The sequence below is a fragment of the Filicampus tigris genome, chromosome 11 (assembly GCF_054856515.1).
Source record: "Filicampus tigris isolate MCC_2025a chromosome 11, RoL_Ftig_1.0, whole genome shotgun sequence".
In the NCBI taxonomy this organism is placed as follows: Eukaryota; Metazoa; Chordata; class Actinopteri; order Syngnathiformes; family Syngnathidae; genus Filicampus; species Filicampus tigris.
This window is the reverse complement of record NC_141227.1, coordinates 23262011-23283267: the sequence shown is the minus strand read 5'-3', so window position 1 is coordinate 23283267 and position 21257 is coordinate 23262011. Positions and strand designations below refer to the sequence as shown.

The window sequence follows — 21257 nt, the reverse complement described above, 5'->3', positions numbered from 1 at the left end:
CGACAACTCGCCCTCCTTCCTCCTCCTCCTCCTCCTCCTCCTCCTCCTCACTGATAAACAGAAGAGTGAGGCGGCGGGATTAGCTGCACTCCCTCCCTTCTTTATCCCTCTCTCTTTTATTCCCGAGGAGGGGAAGACGGTTGACTGGGCTTGATATGTGTGTACGTGCGTGTGTGCGTGTGTGTGTGTGTGTTAGCTTGTCTGGCACCAGCTTAGCCAGCAGGAGGCCATTGTGTTTGAAAGGCAGGCCGCATCCAATCGGGGGGCCCGAGGAAACTTTATTACATCTGTAAGCATTTAACGCCTTAATTCTTGACAAAAAGAACACACACGAGGTGTCGACACGGCGCTTTTGCCACAAGATCGGCGCTCCACGAGGCGGGCTCGTTTGCTGGAAGGTAAATGTGAAAACCGAAAGAGGGGGAAAAAAAATCCAGTACTGTGAGAATGTGGTGATAGTTGTTTTTATTAAGTGGCAAAATGATATTGTGCCGATGGGCGACAGTGAACCCGAGTCCTGTTTGGAGGCCATCGAGCGAAAGCGGATATTGAAAACACAGTGAAAGCTGTCCAGTCAGATGCAAGATTTTGGTTTTCAAAAACATTTTCCAAGATAGGAAATCACCTAAATGGTAAATAATCTTCTGTTGTCATCGGAAAACCGTGCAGGTTTTGACATTAACGGTGGCCAGCACAACCCAAAGTTCATTTTCAAATTTCTGAAATAAATGTGATGAAATCAACACTTTTTTTTCAATATCTAATGATCAATATTTTGAATCACTTAAAGATGAAATCAACCGAAACTTTTTTTTAAAGCAATATGTTACTGGTTGAAACAAGCCAGTCTGATTAATATTACATTTGAGGTCTACCTGTTTTTAGCCATCTCAGGGGCGGCCATTTTGTCACTTCTGTCGACTGACAATGACATCACAATCACTCAGGGCCCAGGTGACGACCAATCATGGCTCAGCTTCAGAAAACAGGTGAGCTGTGATTGGTCGTTACTGAGCCCTGAGCAACTGGGACATCACTGTCAGTCGACAGAAGTGACAAAATGGCCGCCCCCTGAGATGGACAATAACGAGGATTCGTGAAGTCACACAAATGTGAAGAGAAATCAACCACAGCAAAGCGCGAAAACAAAATCAACTGGTCTACCCTAACTTTGATAACAAGCGTCTATTTCATATTCCTTCCTTTTCCTCGCTCTCAGTCGGCCGCCACCTTTGGCAATATCGCCCTCTGCTGTCGATCCGGAATTAACTACTCCAGCTCTGCGAATATTTCCTTTTCATCAAGTTTGGCTTCAAACCGTCATGACATCAAGCCGCAGTTGTGCTAGTGAGCGCAGCCGACGCGGGGAGTCCGCTCGCCCGTTTTTGGGCTTTTTGGTCGCGTGGCGTTGGCAACCACAGAGCAGTTGTGCTGTTCATTCGGCTCGAGAGCAGAGGGCGATATTGCCCGACAGGGCGGCCGCCTGAAATGGAGGCAAACCGATTCCACCAACGCAACATCAATCGGGTGGGGGCAACTCCAATGTGTTCATGTGAAAACATTTTGGGATAGAGTTGATGTTGAAGGTGAAACACGAAGTCGACTGACGGGTGGAATTACACAGCTGAAAAAAAAAAAAGAAAAGAAAAGAAAAGAAAAGCTAACCACCGTAAAAATAATAAAACAAGGCAAGGCAAACGGGGAAGCTGGAGTCTTCCATTAAAAGCCAAAGAACAAGCAAAACGTGCACAGAGTTAACCCTTTGATGCTTTTGTGATCTACAACGGGTTCGCGTGCGATGTCACCCGCGGGAACATTTCGCTATGCCCTGGTTGGCCGTTGGACTTTAGAGCTTCCGCCGCATCAATTGCAACAGCGATCCATAAACGACGCACACAAAAGCAAAGCAAATCATTGCAATAATCCAAAAGTTGCTTGACGTCATCCCGTTGGGGGATTGCGACACCACACACACACACACACACACACACGCACGCCACACAACTTTATCCTCCTGGGTGCAACGCTGGCAAAGCGGCTTGGACTTGACCCGGAGCCAGCCGGCCAGCCAGCCAACGTTCGCCACAGGTGACAAGGAAAGAAAAATGGCAAACGTCATCGTTTCAATGGAATTCCACCAAATCATCTTTTCAACTTCAATTCTCGACGTCGTCAGTCTTTCTTATAAAGGGGAGGTCAACCCAAACATTTTCTTGACGAGAATATGTTCTATACAGACCCAATAGTCTAAACATCCGGTTTTAGCCATCTCAGTGGGCGGCCGTTTTGCTCGTTTCTGTCGACTCAATTGAGTCATTTTCAATCGACAGAAGTGACAAAATGGCCGCCTCCCAAGATGGCTAAAAATGGGAGTTTACCGCTTAACTCATATTCCACAAACGCAATATTAATCCGAATGCCGTGTTTTGACTAGTGGAGGCTCATAGAACATATTTTTGTCAATAATTTGGTGGGGGGGGCTTAACTTCCCCCTTTAAATGATCTGTTATTGGTTTAATGTAAATTGTATGTATCAAAAGCGGTATCGGTTAATTGGTATCGGTATCGTCGAGTACTGAATAAGCGGTCTCGATCATCCCTAAAATGACGCAATATGGGAAGTGCTCTGTGTGATGCACACCTGATGATGTGCAAGGAAAGAAATGATTTTTTTTTTTTTTTGCTGTCACAGTGGAAGTCGTCAAATCAACGTCAGGATGAGATCGAGGCATTCACAGTGAGTGCTGCTCAATAGTCACGACTCACATCTCCGCCTGCCGCATATTTGACCATTTAATCACGTTAGCACCGACATTAGCCGAGGGAACATCCGGTTGGGTCTTGAGACTTTTGCACTGGCTATATTATGTTAAGTTTGAGTGTCAGGTGGCAGCTTTTGACAGAAGTGTCGAGTGCAAAGAAAGGCCCGCCCATGATACGGAGCCACACTTGCATCACGAGCGGATCACGGTGATGATAATAAGTTAAGGCCCGGCGCACCGGCGCACCACTCCCGGCGGCGGCGACGTGGAAAGGCGAGTCCGTACTTGGTCGCTTGCGTCACTGAGCTTGAGGTCCTTTGGTCAAGATGAGGAGCAGCGGGTAGTGGATGTTCTCGTCGTACGCTTCTTTGCCCTCTTGCAGCATCTGAACACGGACACAAGACAGCGTCAGCTGACGCTTTCTTTGCTAGCGGCTTATTTCGCGACACTTCTTCGTTTTCACTCGGTTGTTTCGCTGCTCACTTATTTTGCTTTTTATTCTGCTAGCTCTATTTTTCGGGTACCTTCTTACATTGCGTGTGTGGTTACTTTAGTATGTGGTTATTTCAGTACCTGTGTTTGACAGCACGGTACCTGTTTTTTTTTTTTTTTTTTCTTTTTTCAGTACCCTGTTATTTTGGTGCCTGGACATTTCGCTACTCTGCTATTCTGAGCATCTTGTTCATTTTGTACCTTTTTTCTCTCTTGCACTCTTTTTTTTTTTTTTATCTGGGTCTCCAGTTACCTGGTTTTATTTTGGTAGTTAATTACTTTAGTACAGAAGTGTATTTTGGGTTGCTACTTATTATGATATCAGTTTATTTTCATATGTGTTCATATCACAACCTTATTTTTGTGGAACCAGTTTTTTTTTCCCCAGTGGCCTTTTATTTTTGGTGCCTGGATATTTTTGCACCTGGCAATTTTGGGGGGGGGATATTGGTTCCCGCGAGCTACCTGGTCTTCCAGGTACAAGTTAGTTTGACTGCCTGGTTATTTTTGTACTTTATTTTTTTTTCACCTGGTTATTTAGGTGCCCAGTTATTTTTGTACTCAGTTCTTTCGGTAGCCCCTCCTCCCCCTTTCCATTGCCCTTGCGTTATCTCCCCTCCAGGCAGCGGCCAGTGGTTGAACCTGTGACCTCTCTCCCTTAAAGAGGGAAGGAGGAAGAAGAGGGAGCCCAAGGGGCTCATGGGCGTGGAAGGGCAGCTGCCTGGATACCCCGCACCGCCAACCCCCCCAAAAAAACGACTACGATGGGTGCTGTGTCAAAGCAGCATTCACATTGAAATGCTGCCGGGCGGAAGGAGCCAAGGAGGCGATAGAAGACGGAGGAAGGGAAGGAAAACAGGTGAGGGAGGGGGCGAGGACGGCTGAGAGCTGGCAGAGGTGAAAAGTTTAACAAGCAAAGCTGTTCCTCCTGATCGCAGGCTGCCTAATCAGCTTCATGGGTGGCTGCCTAAATCGCCTCTCAAACCCCAACCATCGCCACCCCGCCGCTCGCCTCAGCGCCCCCCCCCACGCCCTCCCTCAACCTTTTCTCTCTGTCTTTCTCCCTTTTTTTTCCCTTTGCAAGGTGCAAGTCATTTATTTTGGTCGCTTTTGGGAGCACTTTGGCCGCTGCTTCTGTGCCTCCTCCTGCTCTCTTGTGTGGCGTCTACATTTGGACGTGGCCTCTCAGCACAACAGGGAGGAAGTGGACAAGGTGGGACTACAGTTGGAGGGGGTGGGATCACTAGGAGCTCTGGGGTCTCTTGGAGAAGAAATCACGTTTCCGCCAAATCGCTTCCATTGGGCACAGTAGCATATGACTGCATTTGGTACACACAGAGAAGGTTTTTTTTTTTTACATATATAGCTTTTTTTTTTGGTATCTAATTTTTCAGTAGCTTTCCTTTTTTGGTATAGCTTCTTTTGACGCCCGCTTCTTTTGGTCTCTTTTTGGAACAGGATTAGTCAGACACCTGTCTATTTTGATGCCCAGTCCAATTTAGTACCAGGTTACTTTAGTAACCAGTTATTTTGGTGCCTCAATTGTTAAATGGGTGCTTGGATATTTTTTGTACCTCGCTCATTTGGAATTTTCCATATATTTTAGGGAGCCAATTATTCTGGTGTCCAACTAATTTTAGTACCTGGCTACTTTGGTACCATTTTTAATGATACCTGGCCTTTTTTTTCCACACCTGGTGCTTTTGGTCCCTTTGGATAACGAGTTATTTTGAAAAGCAGGTATTCTGGTACCCGGTTAATTTTGATACCTGGTTACGTTGGGACCTTTTTATTACCTTTTTGTTTTGTTATCTGGTCATTTCACTCCCTGATTTTTTTCCTTTTAGCATAGTTCTTATTTAAAAGTACCCTGTTATTATTTTTGAGCCTTAATATTTTGGTACTTTTTTTGGTACCCGGTTATTTAAATACCTGATTGGTGATTTGATTACCTGATGATTTCAGCACCAGTACGCCCCCCCAAGTACCCAATTATGATTGCCACACCTGGTTCTTTTGGTCCATGTTTTGGTCCCAGGTTAACTTTAGTACCCAGGCCACTTTAGTAGCTAAAATATTTTGTCCTGGTTATTTTTGTACCTTTCATTTTGCTTCTTTTAATGGGTACCTATTTATTTAGGCATCCTAAGTTGTCCACTTTGACATGGTTTACCTTGTACTCAGTTATTTTGGTACCTGGTGACCTTGGAACCGGGTTAGCTGCAGTATGTGCCAAGTGATTTCAGCACGCCGCTATTTTGGTACCTGTTTTTTTGGGGCAGCGGTGGCTACGTCTGTAAGCACTTGGGACTGTTTCCTAAGCGCCGCTGAGCCCAGGCCTCCATTTTACATTTGAAAAATCTCACGGCACACCAAAGCAAAATGTCATAAAATGTATGAATACCGAAACAATGACTCGTCACAAATTGACCGACCGAGTGTGGAATGTGTCTGAACAAAAAAGCTGCTACATTTGCAGGAAGTCTTGCCTCATTCATCCGTATGACTGGCAACAGGTGGATACGCAAGGTTTATTGTAGCTTCCGCCATTTAATGGAAGACCAGTTCATCGTTGCGTCTGTCACTTTACATCGCTGGCGTGGATCCATTTGATCGATCAATAATGATTTTCAGACAAATACAGAGTGAAACCCGGCACGCTAGTTGGGAATCACTGCACTGGAGAGTTAGCAGATCTCTTTTGGGAGCGCGTTTCATTTGTAACAAGCGGGGATCAAAAATGCACCAAAAACGCTTCTGCTTTGCGGAAACGGGATGAGACAGACAGCCAGAGGTGCAAAAACGCATTTGTGTGAATAAAGCGAGAGGAAATGTAGGCTGAAGTTTGCTGGCGGACGCAGACTTCTGCTTATGCGTCTGCAAAAGACGGGGGATGTACTCCTGCGCCGTGTCTGTGTGTGTGTGTGTGTGTGACAGAGAGAGAGAGAGAAATTAAAATTCATGACTCTCTCTTCACAACCATTTGAGTAACAAGATTAAGATGGCGGGTTGGAAAATAGCGGCGGCATTATCAGGCTGCTTGCAGTCCCTCCAGCTGCTTGCCTCTCTATTCCACAACGGTGGGGATAAGAGGATAACGCGCCAGCCCTGTCGTCCGACTGTCGCAGCACACGCGCACACGCGCTCACATTTTGGGGGGCGGGGGCGGGGGGCTTACTTTTGCAACTAAAACTGCAAGCTTGCAGATGACCACAATTGTGACCTGTCAATTTGAGGCACGCACACACACACACAAATCAAGATATGGCCATTATGAATTTCCCTTGAGGGATCGAAATGTGTGCAATAAATAACATTCAAAATGACTCCAAAGTATTCTTGGGGTTGGGGAATTAATGTTACGGAAATAATGTCCTAAAAGCCCCTACAGGGATTTTTCTTTTTTTTTTTTTTAATTTTTCTGAATATTTTTTTTTTTAGCTAAATAGCATTTTTCCTGTTGTGCACTTGGCACATTCCTACCCATGAACGTTTTTGTAGCTGCCACGTTGGAATCCGACATACCAGACTTGAAGTTTTTCAATTGGTTTGCTTTGACTTGCAAGTACGAACTTCAGATCCGGTGATCGCTCGATGGAGCCACTTGACTCAACTCACTCAACAACAAGCAGTATTATTAATCAATAGTAATAGACAAATCAACGCATTTTGCATCCAAAACAAGGCTCCAAACTAACTTCGAACCTTTTATTTTATTATTATTATTTTTTTAGGAGGAGCACGGTGGCCCCCAGCCTGAAATTTGAGGGGCGCATGTAGAAAATTTGATTGACTTGATAGACTTGATTTAATTCACCCCAAATATTCCGTTAATGATATTCTGAATAATAAATGGGTAGAGCAGAAGTTTGTCAGCAACAACAACAACAACAAAAAAATTCACACATGCGCGAGTAGATGAAGAATTTACTGGCCGACATCTATCCTTCACTAGCTTCATGGTAACACACTAGTACAAAATACCTTAGGCACACGGGCTAAAAATTAGCATTAATATGGCGGTGTTGTTATTCTATTAGCAATAAAAATCTGAGCACAAACGCTCAGGCAAAACATGTAGACAGATAAAATGTGAGTATCACAGGCATAAATTCTTCATCATCTGTGAAGAATGATTAATAATCCTGCCGTACTGAGAAGCCAAGAGAGGAGCTGAAATTCCCGCTAAGCACACCCATGTTTGTCTTATACTGCCCCCAGGTGGCCAAGGTGCGCACACCAGAATGAGCAGCACAAAACGCATTGTCGGAGAAAGTGGGACAAAAGCTACTTAGTTTGATTGTGTCATTAAACAATGTTTATACAAAGTGTGGTATTATAGCGTGCGATTCTTCGCATTAATTCAAAAACACAAGCCCAGACATTTTTGTTGGTGTTTTTTGGGAGGCTGGAACGGATCGATGGCATATGCATTCATTTCAATGAGCAAAGATGACTTGAAAGATGAACTTTTTATTTGACATGCACCACAAGTGTATGACATAATCCCTTTTTTGTTGAAAGCGTGTTGGGGGGGGGGGAAGTAAACTTGGGGAGTGACAATTTTTGGGGGACTGTCAGTGTGACTTGTTCAGGTTTTTTTTGTGTTACTTCTTCCACAGAATCAAGCGTTTGGGTTTGTTCTTTGATTGTCTTAAGGCGACATGACATGCAAATCCACAGTGTGTGTGTGTGTGGGGGGGGGGGGGTGGTGCGCGCGTGTGTGTGCGTATTCCGCTGCCGGTTGTGATATTGTCTTGTCTTGTTTCTTGGCCCTCCCACTGCAAGTAAACACATCTAGTCAAGGAAAGCTAATCTGTAGTGCAAATGAGGAGCAGCTGCTCATTGGTGTGTGCGCGTGTGGGTGCGTGCGCGCGTGTGTGTGTGCGTGCCTGTTTTCCCCGCGTATGTTTGGGTGTGATATCATCACATGCTACGCTTGCGTGTCATGTCTGGCCAATATGCTGTCTAAGTGATGTCTGGTCTGTGCGAGCTGGTGATATCACTTTTTTTTTTTTTTTTTTTAGCCATTTGTGTTGGGGTGGTCAGTGTGGGCCACGCGCAAACACATACACTCGGCTGGATAATACATACGGAGACCACAGACGCATTCTTTCGGTGTGTTTATCAGAAGATAAGCAGAAGAGACTTAATCACCGTCAGATATGAGGGGGACACTCCAAGTTGTCCTCATTTTTGGATGCAGCACCTGACCCCGATGTGCGTGCGTGCGTGCGCATTGATGTCATCCTGACCAAGTCATATTTTCAAACACAGTTGGAGCTGCACGAGAAGGCCAAAATATTACAAGCAGCTACAAGCACTTTAATCATTAGCGACTCGCCCCCAAAAATAAAGTGAACCCCTAAAGTGAGGTTACACTTCAGATTCACCTGCAATTGGTAAAAACATACGATATATAGACTACTGTATATGCCTTTTTTTTTTCCACCTTACATACCGTATTTTCTGGACTACAAGCCGCTACTTTTTTCCCCCAGGTTTTGAACCATGCGGCTTATATAAAGGTGTGGCTTTTCTGTGGATTTTTCTTCCACGGCTAGGGGCGCTCGGGGTACATTTTTTTTAAAACAAAAAACTCAAGGAAGAGCAAGGATATATATTTCACACTTTGACTTGGCTCTGCTCGTATGAGGTTTTGCTTGTTCCACCATCTTGTCACGTGTTAGCTTAGCCTAGCACGGACGTACAAACACACGTAATTTCTTGCGCATGCTTTTTTTTTTTTTTAATTTAAACTTTAAATCGATTATTAACACCTATGAATCAATTCAGAATCAGCCAAACGTTTATCGTTCCCACCCCTAATATATATATCTATATCTCTCTCTCTCTCTCTATATATATATAAATACACATATATATATATATATATATATATATATATATATATATATATATATATATATATATATATATATATATATATATATATATATAGGGAGACACACAAAGTAGATGTAACAATAGTTTCCATTGAATGAATGCGTCTGTTTTGTAGCAAGCGCGTTATAGCGCGAAAGGCGCAAAAGGTGTCTCGGCGAGTGACCCGAAGGTGCACTTGACGGCGCAATTGTCGCAGCGGCGTCGGCCATGACAGCTCCTCGCTGTCCACCTGTTGTGTGGCCGCGCGCGCGAGCAGCGGGACGCCACTTCTTTTAACTCAGGCGCTTTCTGCGGCCGCCTCCCCCCGGGCGGCCGCTCGCTGCTTTTTGGCCGGAGGCTCACAGGTGGAGTGAAAGACTTCTTGACAATGGAGATCGATGGCGCAAAGTGTCGACTGCCTTCCAACTGGCAGCGTCGTAGCAATTGCGGCCCAAGCTCTCCGTTGGGAGTCGCTTGCTTAGGTTTCCTTGGGTCGTTCCCCGAAGGGGTTGGATAGCTGACCCATAGGTGATTGTTGGTTGGTTGGTTGGTTGGTTGGTTGGTTGGTTATAGATTGGTTGGTTGGGTTGAGCTGATTATTTGTTTGTGTTGACTAATAGGTTGGGTTTGTCGGTTGGCTGTTTGGTTAGTTACATGGGAAGGTTTGTTGTTTGATGAATTGCTTGCTCGAGATTGGTTGGTTGACTTCTTGTTTCGGATTGGATGGTTTGGATTGGCTGCTTGATTGTTAGTTGATGTTGCGGTGGTCGGTTGGGTTGATTTGTGCTGGTTTTTTGTTTGGGTTTGGTAGGTTGACTGATAGGTCGGCTTGGTTGATCAACTTTAGAAGCTTTTCTGTTTGATCCATTCGTTGAGTTTGTTTGGGTTGTAATTGTTTGGTTAGTCAGTCGGCAGGCCGGTTGGGTTACTTGTTTGACGAGTTAGTTGGTTGGCTAACAGCTATTTTGTTGACTTGGCCCACTATTGAACAAACAGGACGCGCCGCTGCCTTTTTGGGGCGGACCTCGTTCCCGGCTGGACTCGACTTTCGACTCGACTCGATCGTGGCTGCGAAAGCGCCGGCGCGCCAACGTCTCACCTTCACGTGCACATCCCACACGTGCGCGTCGTAGCGCCGGTGCCGAGCCACCAGGAGTCCCGCCTGCTGGGCCAGCTGACAGAACATCTGCAGGGTGTCACCTCGAAGCGGGGCCAACACCAAGGCCACGCCCTGGCCGGGGGGAAAAAAACAAACAAAAAAAAAAAACAATGTCAGCGACAACTTCACACACGCACGCAGTCAGGAATAGGCACAGTCCTTTGATTTGCGCAACAAAACAAATGAAAGCACGCAGGCTTGCGTGGTTACGTCTCAATAATCTCACGAGGAGCGAGACCAAGAAGAAGAAAGAGTGTTTGTGTGTGTGTGTGTGTGTGTGTGTGTGTGTGTGTGTGTACGTCCTGCGAGTACTAAGAGGATTAACAACAGGTTCAAAGTTTCTTTGAAATCCTCCAGCTTTTGAGTTTTCTTTCACGCTGATCGTGTTGTTATTGTTCTAATTAAACGCAGCGCGGAGACAAGCACGTACAAACAGAGAAATTAACAGAAAAGCCCAGCGAGACAGCGGGGCCGCTCCGTTTGTCGGACACGTCGGGGCTTTTCTTTCCTTTGATCCAAAACGTGCCGTGAGCCCCTTCGATGACAAATCGAAAACCACAAACGACCCGCCCGGACGAGAAGCATCTGATTAAGAGCATGTCGCCACCCGCCCGGATGGCGCACCTTTGTCACAAACAACAAATTAGTGCCATTACATGAGCAAAGTCAGGCTTTTGTTAATTGTTTAATCAGCTTAGCAAATTCTTCAATATTTGGCCAGGCTCTTTGACGGCAGCAATGTTTTTTGTCTGATGGCCGCCGCTCAAACCATATTAGCTGCCGAATTATCTCGGCGGGATTAAAGCGGCAGATATGATTATATTAGCCGGGGACGGCCACGGGGACAAACGAGCGCTCGCCATCGTTGGCGGGCGGGGGGGAGCCGCATCCGGCCGCAAAGGCATTTTCCTCTTCCATTTCCCGATACTTTTGTGTGAGACACAACAAACGTCTCAATGACAAGCAGCTTCACTGCGGCGCTTTTGTTTGTGATCTATATGAGATGATTTTTACGATGCGTTTCCATGGCAATCGAGAAATGCCGAGCGGGTGCCGAGTTTGAGTGGGAAGCCGGCAGGCGCATGTTAAAACATTTCCCTTTTTTTCCTTCTCTCTGATGAGAAATGTTTCAAAAGTGACTGAAGATTTCGGGCTCTATTTTCGGAGCCGACCCAACGTCGGTCATTTCGGAGACGAATGCAGGCAGATGGATCTGCAAGAGGGAGGGCTGTGCTTCTGTGGGAGTGGTCACGGTTGACTTCAGTTATGGCCAATCAAAGCGACTCCTTTCATTGGCTTTAAATGTGCTACGCTAGAAATCATATTTTCATTTCAAAAGGTCCATCGATTTTAGCGCAGATTGAATTTAATGAACTGCATTTGCATCACGAAAACGGTTACTGCTTTAGTCCCACTTATTGTTTATTAATGGAGGTTTTATTCTCCTCTGCTCTAGTTTTCGTGGGGTGAAAAATGTGCCATGGCAAAAATCATTTCGTCTAGTTGCCATTAACGACATTAACGCTAGTACACAGCCAGTACTTGCTGGAAATTCCCCCAATTTGCACCACAATTACATCAGATCTCCCAAACGGTGATGAAAATCTAATTTGCTTTCGCTCGCAATTCCAAAAGACGGCAAAGTGCTTTTAGTCAGAAACGTTTCTCGTAATTGAAGCCTTAAATGCTTGAACCCGAAAAAGCCACACAGCTTTTTCTGTCATCTTTCCTCAACTTTCAAATGTAATTCACACGTCAATTTCTGGTGTGGTCGCTCGCCTTCAATTGTGCACTCTTCCTTCCATCCTTCCTTCCTTCCTTTCTTCCTTCCTTCCATCAGTGGCCTTTTCATCTCCTTTTCACAAACTCCCTCCACCAGCCTGGCCTGTGTACTTGAAACGCGACCTGCTTCCTTCAGATGAAGACAAATCTCAACCCTATCTCTTCCAAGCCTTTCGCTTTTATTGCCACCAGAACGCACGCACCCCCACCCCCCCCATCTGCTTTGGCTGTCGCAGCACGGGGTCTTATCGCGGGGCCAAAAGGGAGAAGTTGCCCGGGATTTATGATGAAGGCGAGGCCGGGAGGCAGCGCCACCGAGATCAGAGCGCCGCATAAGCATGAAAGCATTACATGATATTAATCCTGTCACACTATTAATGTGTGCTGAGGCCTAATTATGATTGAGGGGAGTGGGGAGCTGATTTAGAGGAATGGCGGATAAGCGCAGACATATACAGTACACGCACACGCACACACACACACACGCACACTTACGTTGGGTCGCAGTAATCTCCTTATAGCATCAACCAGGCTGCTTCTGTATTGGTCGAGAAACAAACTGGAAGAGAGAGAGAGAGAGAGAGAGAGAGAGAGTTAGCACGCCTTGTCGTGATGGCAGGTGCGGATAAGGCAGCGGCATGTTTATTTTGATTTTGTTGACAAATCGACTCGACACAGGAAAGGCAAAAAAACAATTTGCATGAGTTTACGAGCGGGCCGCCAAGTGTGTATTGGACTCGGCCCGTTATCGAGGTGGCGAAGGGAATGAAGAGGAGACCCAAAACGTGCACGGACATACACCAAATGCTGGCGGAGGTTTGGCTTCAAACACACTTTGAAAAGAAAGAAAGTTGCCCTTTATAGGACAAGGAACCCGATTTGGGATTTGGCACGTCGATTCCACACTATAAAGCGGCCAAAAAGATCTGAATCATTTGGCAAAATTGAATTGATTTCTTAAAATAGTTATCATTTGGGAAAAAATGACTCCAATAATGAGGTTTTGTAATGTAATCAAATTAAATGAACTGAAAGCATATTTTTGGAATGTTCATTCTTTGGTGCTGTACAAGCATTGTGCAATTTTATCACGTCTGCTGATTATTGTCGGAAAATTGAAGAACCAGACCCAACTAACTGAAAGTAAAATCTTAAATACATGGCAATTTTCTTTCCCGCAATCTGCACTAAAAGTTACACTTGAGCCACACCGATTGAGGTATTCATACAAAAAAAGATATGAAATGCATTTTTTGTGCATTAAGACCAACTGAACTGAACTTAAACAATCAAAGCGGCCAAAAATGTGCACTCGCTTATCATGCCAGATGAGATACGATTCGTTTGACTAAAATGCAACAATACAGATTTGGCATAATCCCGCGCGCCCAACTGGAGCACGCCGCTGCAATCTGGACCTGCACAAAAAAAATTTGAATAAACCGTCGAATTCCTGCGGTCGAAATGCTACTCGAATTTGCTTCACATATTTCCACGCGGCGTGCGTGTTTCCAAAAAAAAAGTGCTCAGCGGCAAGTGAAACCAGGATGTGCGCACATTGGAGTTAAAGCAGAGTTTATTATTCTTGTCGGGGCGGACGGGGGTGTGAGCTTTATTTGCCTTGAAAGGTGAGAAGTTTGTGTTTGGTTTAGTTTGCCACGCGTAGCGACTCGGGAGAGGAAGAGCGGGCGGCGAGCAACAACAAGGAAGCGAGCTGCTTGGGTGGACAAGTGCAAGGGAAGGACACGGTGTCACCGAGGGGCCAGCGGACAAAATGAGTCATTGTTATGTATGTGAACGAGAAAAAAAAAAGAAAATCGAATCAAGCCACAACTGATATTAAAGTGAAGGCAAATGCTCTTTCGAAACAATTTGTCACATCACTTCAACAAGTGGGCAGTGTGCACAGCAATGAGGTGTCAATGCTGTCCCTGTCACATTCATGGAGTCTCAAATTGAGTGGCCTTGCCCTTTAAGACCACCCTATTGTCTGGCGGTGACCCCGCCTCCCACCCGGGACAAGCATACGGGGGCGGTCACGGTCAAAGTGCACGACCCGGTTGCGTGTCTACAATTGTCGCGGAGGAAACAAACGACATCATCGCCGTGGGCTTTTGTTCACCGAGAAGGGAGTGCGTTTTCGATGATGACGAGAACGATAATATGACGATTCGTTTGACTTGATACAAGAAACAAAAGGAATCTAGGAAACTTGCTCTTTTTGGCTCAAAAATAAGTTGCTCAGCGGATTTCAAGCCACTGAATCATTTTGGGGGATTCTAACGTTCCAAATGAGCCAATATTGACCTTGAATCAAATTGGAAACCGCAAATCGTGATACGAATCGAATGAATAAATCAAACGAATCGTGACACCCCTATCTGAAACGGCAACAGCTGCATTACTATTACATCATCGGAAAAAAAAAAGAATAATAAAAAAATATATATACATATGTACATATGTATATATAAAAAAAAAAAAAAAAAATTAAGTGATGATGTTGTCAACGATCATGTTGGTGACCCCTGCACTCGATTTGAGTTTTCTAGACAGCGTATTTGTCTCCAGAACGCGTCACGGTGGCCTGCAGCCTTCCAAGACACCGATGCCGTTTTGATGAGGCGTCCCAATACTATTGTCTTGCAGCAAACGCAAACGGCGTTTCCACAGGCTTTTATCTCGCCGTCTCCACATGGTCGGATTTTTGGGAGACTCCAGCTGGCCGCATTGCGGAGCCAACAATTCTGTGCCACCCACATTCCCACTGGAGGAACGCCTCACGCATTCAATCACGGATGCAGCACAATCCGTGCAACAATTGAGACATAAAACATAAGTTGTTTGGAAAGTTGGGTTAAATTGACCCAAGAAGTGGATGGGTCCATTGTTGACCCCAAATGGTGTTCATTTTAGCCCAAGTGTTTCCTTTCCTCCAAGTACATCCGACTCATCTTGCACGGACAGGACAGGAAGGGAAAGTTCTTCAGCAAAAACGAGAATCCGAAGCGGGCCCAGGAGTGCGCCGCCTTGCTTTTCGGGTTCGGTCACGCGGCTGGCGTTTGCGGCGCGAGCGCGCAAGCAGTCGTGACCTTCAATTCGGTCGACAGCAGAGGGCGATATTGCTCAACATGGCAACCCCTGAGAGGAATGAACATTTCAATTCTTATTCCGGCAACACAATATTCATCAGAATAGTGGTGGCGCTGGGTTGAGTTCCCCTTTAAATTAACATTAAATGAAAAAACAATGACTGAAAATCGTACAGCCTGAAAATCACATTTTTCCGATTCTTTTAAGTGCACAACCCAAAATGGTGGCGCAATGATCCCATTTGCACTTTTGAGAACATGAGCAAAAACAAAAGTCGGACTGCGGGGCTCTCCTTTGGTCCAAATGAAAGCAGACGCCGGGGGCTATCCGATGACATTAGAAGGCAACGTGGCCGTTAACGCTACTCTGCACACACGCTGCGGCTGTTCACAGTTGGAGAGAGAATTCATCAAAGCGGACGGCGCGTTGTTGACCTTTTCCCAGGTGATCATCACAATGACGCGCCCATTAATCGGTCAGCCGTCACTCTTCAAGCGCCGCCACTGCAATTATCACACAATGGCTCAAGGATGGCGCTCGCAGGAAGCGCCTCGCTCGCTCGCTCGCTCGCTCCCATTCCCCCCTCCCTCCCTCCCTCCCGCCGTCCCTCGCGCACGCAAATCGTGACGCTCGTCCTCAATGCGCTAACTTTACGTGTAATTGATTCCTTTCTCGCCTGATTGCGCGCCAATGCCGGATCTTGCCAACGGAGCCGTTGTGGAGCTGACTATTACCTGGAAGAACCGTGACAATCCAATCATAGCGTCGGCTAATGTTGCACTTTAGTGCGTGCAGAAAGTGTTCTGCAGAGGCGGGGAGCGCTTCCCCGCTGGCCTCGAGAACATCGCCAGCACGGGCCTACATTTACAACCCAAATGGTGATATCGGTTCCCTGAAATTGGATTCACTCATTCCCAACCGGCGTTGCCACCGTTACCTTGAAAAAGTGACTACGTTATTGATTACTTGAAAAGTAGCATCTTTTCCAGACGTCACTTCGGATAACATTCATGTTTTGGCCTGACATATTTAATTGTTCATGGCAAAACTTAACATTTAGAACGTAAATTGTTTACAAATAGCAGGATTAAATGTGGGGACCTGGCACAGACACACAGCCTTTTTGGGAGTCTTTCTCTTCAAGCTTGAATGTGCTGCAATCCACGTTTTGGTTTTGGTGACATATTGGCGGGGTTTTTGAAGCTAGATAACACTTTGTTCACAGCACTTTCTTGAGCTGACATACACAGAAAATAGCAGAGCTGGGCATTCCGTCGTCTGTGTGACGGACCAGTTCCGCCTACCCGCCATTGACCGACGCCCATTTTGCTGTCGCTTGGCGAATGACGGGAACATTTTTTAAAAAGACAGACTAAGCATAGTCGGAATTATTTACAACAATAGTTGAGTTGTAGTTGTGAGTGACGGACCAGAATGTGAACTGCCTCCCTTGGCGCTGTGAGTCACTATTTCTCTCTTTCTGTTCAAATATCGGCCGGCAGGCGGGGGGGTGTCAAAGTGTAGTTGCAATCGGCGACGGACGTCCGTTTAAAATTAGAGGAGGACTGGCCTATAGACGGGTACTATTATTTCCCCCCCACCCTGGAAAAAAAAAAAGGGAATGACGCTGCAGACGGATGACGAATAACGGACGCTCAATTTGGAGTTAAGACAGTTTCGACAACGATCTGATCTACATTTCAAAGACAGGCAAGATCATTTGCCATGTTCACATTATCGCCCCTCGCTCCTTTTCCATCTCATCTTCTTCTCCTCTTCCTCGCGTCCGCCCCTCAAACTCAATTATTTGCAATTTGCCTAAGTCGTCCATTTGCCGGGACGCCGAGCATGAAAACGACGCAATTTAGTGTAAAATGGAGGCAGATGACCATCGCGGCGCACTGACGCATGTGAGTGTGTGAGGTGGGGGGGTGGGGGGGGTTCAAGAACAGCCACCCGAAAGTGAAGATCAAAGAGTGTGCGTGCGTGCGTGTGTGTGTACCAACCAGTCTGCACACATGAGCACGTCGAAACGGGCTTCTAATTGCGCCATGTGCAGCTCGCAGTCCCACCTCAGCACCCTGCAACAAAACGTTGATGACAAAGTTCAAGACTTTGGACGCGTCAGCAGGCTCGGCAAATGCACTTTTCCATTCGATCACACGAGTGTCAAAAGGAAAATGACCTTTCGTCAGCTGCGGGTTCAAGCCACCGCCTCAGTTCACGGCTACCTTTTCAAATTGAAGTTCATCGCCGTTTGCTAAGCAGCTCGCAACATGCTGGAAACTTTTCAAAGTCTCAACATTGGCGCATCTCAAACGTTCCCAAAATCCCGAATGACCTTCCTTGGCCGAGAAAACGCTTTGATTGCTTTTTGCCCATCAGCACTGTGAAGCGGCGGAAGCATTTGGCCCAAGGTGGGCAGATCGTCGGAGTGGCCGAAGCGCTTGAGAAATTGGCCCCGCTGCTTTCGTCAAATCGGCGATGCATTTTTCCCAAACTGTGGTGATTGGCTCGCCTGATTGGCCTGCCTCAAATGAACACATCTTGTTGCTTTCAAATTCATTGCGGTGGCGTTTTGAGCCCAAAATGAGCTTTGAGTCCATGTGCCAATATTTTGGGACTTGACTCGTGAAGTGCAAGCCTTCATTTAAAGTGACCTTTGACTTGTCTGCCATTATTTATGACTGGGCTACTCCCATTTAAATCGAGCGGAACTCAGATTTGGCTTTCTTTTTTTTTTTTTTAATGTTTTTAATTTTAATCAGTTGTATCTTTTGCTTTTGGTACATGCAGAAAATGCAAAGAAGGACTTCACTTTTTTTTTTTTTTTTCTTTTCTCGGCTTTTGTGTTTTGGGGGCTCTGACGACGGTCAGTGTTGAGCCATTTTCTCTCCCCTCACTCGCGCTGTCAGATTGGCGGGATTATTAATTAAGCATTATTAACACTCGGTAAACAAAACATTAGGCCCCGCTCGAAATGAAATCCCACATCGCGGCGGGGCGTCGCGCACACACGCTGCAAATCCCCCCCCCCCCCCCCGCGGCCCCACCCTCCTCCTCCCGTCACCCGAGCGCATCGCGCCTCGCCGTAATCTGCCGAGAAAACAATCAAAGTAATGTGTCTTAATTATACGTTGACTTTTTCCTCTCCATCTCCCACTCGCGCGGGAGGGAGGAGAGCGAGAGGAGATTTGCGGCTTGTGGCGAGAGCGCCGCAACAACGCAAACGCATTTGGGTGCTCTCATGTGGCGCGCGTTCCCCCCGCGCATTTTGTGGACGAGAGGTTCCCATCCGGAAGAACCTCTCGGCCCAGCGCTTTGGGTTGCTTCATTTATGGGACGAGATTGGGCGGCTCTCGGCTGCTTGCCGCCGTGTGGGGAAAAAAAACGGGAGTTGACCTCCTGACACCTGACAACGTGCCCTCCAGCAAGGGACCGTTTGACTCCCCGAGGCTCGAGTGCTGCCTCAACAGACTCTGGGGGTGCATTTGGTTGTTGTCTTATTCATGTCCAAGCCACTTTCAAAACAAACATAAGCAAATCATTTTGATAGTTTCGCGGAGGAGGGGGCGTGAATTTTTTTTTTTTTTTTCCCATGTTGTTTTCTTATCAATCTCTGATATATTGCTGATATTGGTACAAGACCTAAATAGATATATTTATATTAGTGTAGATACAGTAAGGCTTTATTAATATTCATATAAAAACATTGTGGCTATGTTGGTGTGTATGCATGTGTGGATATATGCTGATATATAAATTGATTAAAACATAATTAATAGAGATTAGGGGGTAGTATGAAATATTCTTCCTACTCCTTTTCGAGCATGTCAATGATGTTGGATGTATTATTATTTTAATTACCTTGATTCATTATTGCTTGCTATTATTATTATTATTATTATTATTATTATTATTATTATTATTTCAAATGTTATTTTACCCTCTGATGTTCAAAAGAAAGATTCATTATGTGTGCAGTTTGCGTACAATGAAGCCCCGCCTTTTTGCGCTTTGCTATTCAAAAATGTCACAAGATGTCATTGGAGTCAATTGGGAAGCGAAACGTCTCAAATTGAATGAAATGCATACATTGTCATGCTCATGCTTGCAAAAACTGCAATTTCCGGTCATGACCAGGCAGCCCAAAAAGGCAATGGAGCAATTCCAAGTGGGCCTTCACACCGGCTGGCGCTCGGACCCGAAGAATTGATTAGCCGTGATCCCCCATTTCCAATGTCAAATGCGGACTGCGAGCTCCCTCCCTGATCGCGTAAGCACCACAACACAACATACGTTGGAAAACAAATATGAAGAATACAAAAATAGCCTCACCTGGCGGAGACCCGCGTTGAGCCGAACTTCCCCGCTTGGCCGTTTCTCTCCACAATGCTTCGAACATCTGACGGGCAACAGTCAAGGACCGGCGACGGCAATATGAAAGCAAAGCATTGCAAACGCCGAGGAGCCAACTAAGTGGATGCGGTGCAAGCGTCCCTGCCGCCGATGCTCCCTTCAAGGGGATGACTTCATGAAGTGCTTTCCTTTCAAAAGCTCATTTTCAAGGCTGCTGCTGTTGAACTCGCGCACAAGTCGGCACACTCTCGTTCGTAGGACGCCAGCAGCCTGACAATGAAAGCTGCAATCGTAAACACACATGCGCCGCAAGTTGCGGTGCATGTCGTACGCGAGGGAGAAACCACACTCAATTCGATCCGATCCAACTTTCTGGGTTGTTGATGCGGAAAATGACCTAAAGAATGAGTAGTTTTGTACAAAACAACGCAAGAAAGTGGGTCAAATTGACCCAACTAGTGGATCGGTCCATTTTGGACCCCAAATTGTGTTTCTTTTTATTAACCCGACTGTTTTTAGAGTGCAAGAAAACTTCACTGGAGTTTTTTCATGGACTAGTTGGCAGGATAGCAACCAAAACATTCGGAACACTTGCAAAATGGAATGTGGTCCGACGCAAGAGATGCGTACGATAAAAAAACGCAGCAACAGATTTCGTGACGGGGGAGAAAAAAAAAATGCCAGCAGGAAATTCGCCATGAAATGAAAGATTTTGAGATTTTACCAAAAATGAGAAAGAGTTCACAATTCTAAAATGAGATGATTTGAGCAAAAATTGACAATTAGACTACAAAAACGTCCATTTGCACAATTACACCTACAATCAATTTGTCTATTAAGAGTGTGCGTCTTTCCAATAAAAGACGATTTAGGCGCCGTGCGATCCGGTTCAAGGACGCTACTTTTGAAAGCGGAACGATTCCATTGGATGCACTCACATCAGATTTTCCGACGCCACGCGTTTGGTTTTTCTTTTTTTTTTTTTTTAGTTACACCCCATTGTGTGAAGCTTCATGACACACGCCAATCTGGAGGACAAACACTGTGACATGTCCACATAGATGCAGAGTGGGCGAGCAGGTCACAGCACCGGATCAATTGAAAGGCTTTTAACCCGCCCGCGCGCACGCGCACGCACGCACGCACGCACGGCTGAGCGCGCACACAAAGGCGGGCCGATTGATGTCAAGTTGTCTATTAATACACTGGCCTGTGGAGTTGCACCGCAATTCAATTAGGATTTGCTTGTCTTTAAAGCCCGCAAAGAGACAAATCCAATCGACAAAGACGGCGGGGCGAGAGAGACATGCAACGAGCAGGCCAGAGAGAGAGGGGGGGGGGGTTGATACACTATGGATTGACAGATCAAGAGCCAATCAAGAAAAAAAAAAAAAGAAAAGGGGATACACACAAAACTACAGTGGTACCTTGTGTTACAAATGCAATTCATTTCATTCAAATCATTTTTCCTCATTGAAACAAACTGAAATGTTATGAATCCCGTCCAGCCGCCCCACTAAAAAAAAAAAACTTTTTTCGTGAGAAAAAATAGCCTTGCATTGTTTAAGAACCATAAAATCGAATGGAAGGACAAACAGATTTTAAACAATGTAATTACTGTACGTACTGTAGCATTCGTGTGTTGAATGAGTGTGTTGAAGAGGCGTGGCCTCGCGAGTGACATAGGAGCTGGACTCTGGTTGGCCAGTTGTGTGTCAATGTGT

At 45.8% G+C, this 21257-nt stretch overlaps 1 protein-coding gene across 3 annotated transcripts in view; it reads right to left on the bottom strand.

The window, feature by feature from the left end:
* Positions 1-21257, bottom strand: part of camkmt (calmodulin-lysine N-methyltransferase) — a 124615-nt gene that overhangs the window by 34735 nt on the left and 68623 nt on the right. For 2 of the 3 annotated variants that reach the window (XM_086045066.1, XM_086045065.1), the window contains 5 exons: positions 19513-19579; positions 17181-17255; positions 12577-12640; positions 10240-10371; positions 449-3147 (listed from right to left, as the gene is read on the bottom strand). In XM_086045066.1, coding sequence (XP_085901192.1) covers positions 3061-3147; positions 10240-10371; positions 12577-12640; positions 17181-17255; positions 19513-19579 — 425 coding nt within the window. In that variant the 3' untranslated portion in view covers positions 449-3060. Of the gene's footprint in view, positions 1-448; positions 3148-10239; positions 10372-12576; positions 12641-17180; positions 17256-19512; positions 19580-21257 lie in introns of those variants that run through there. The other variant, XM_086045067.1, reaches the window with a different exon arrangement.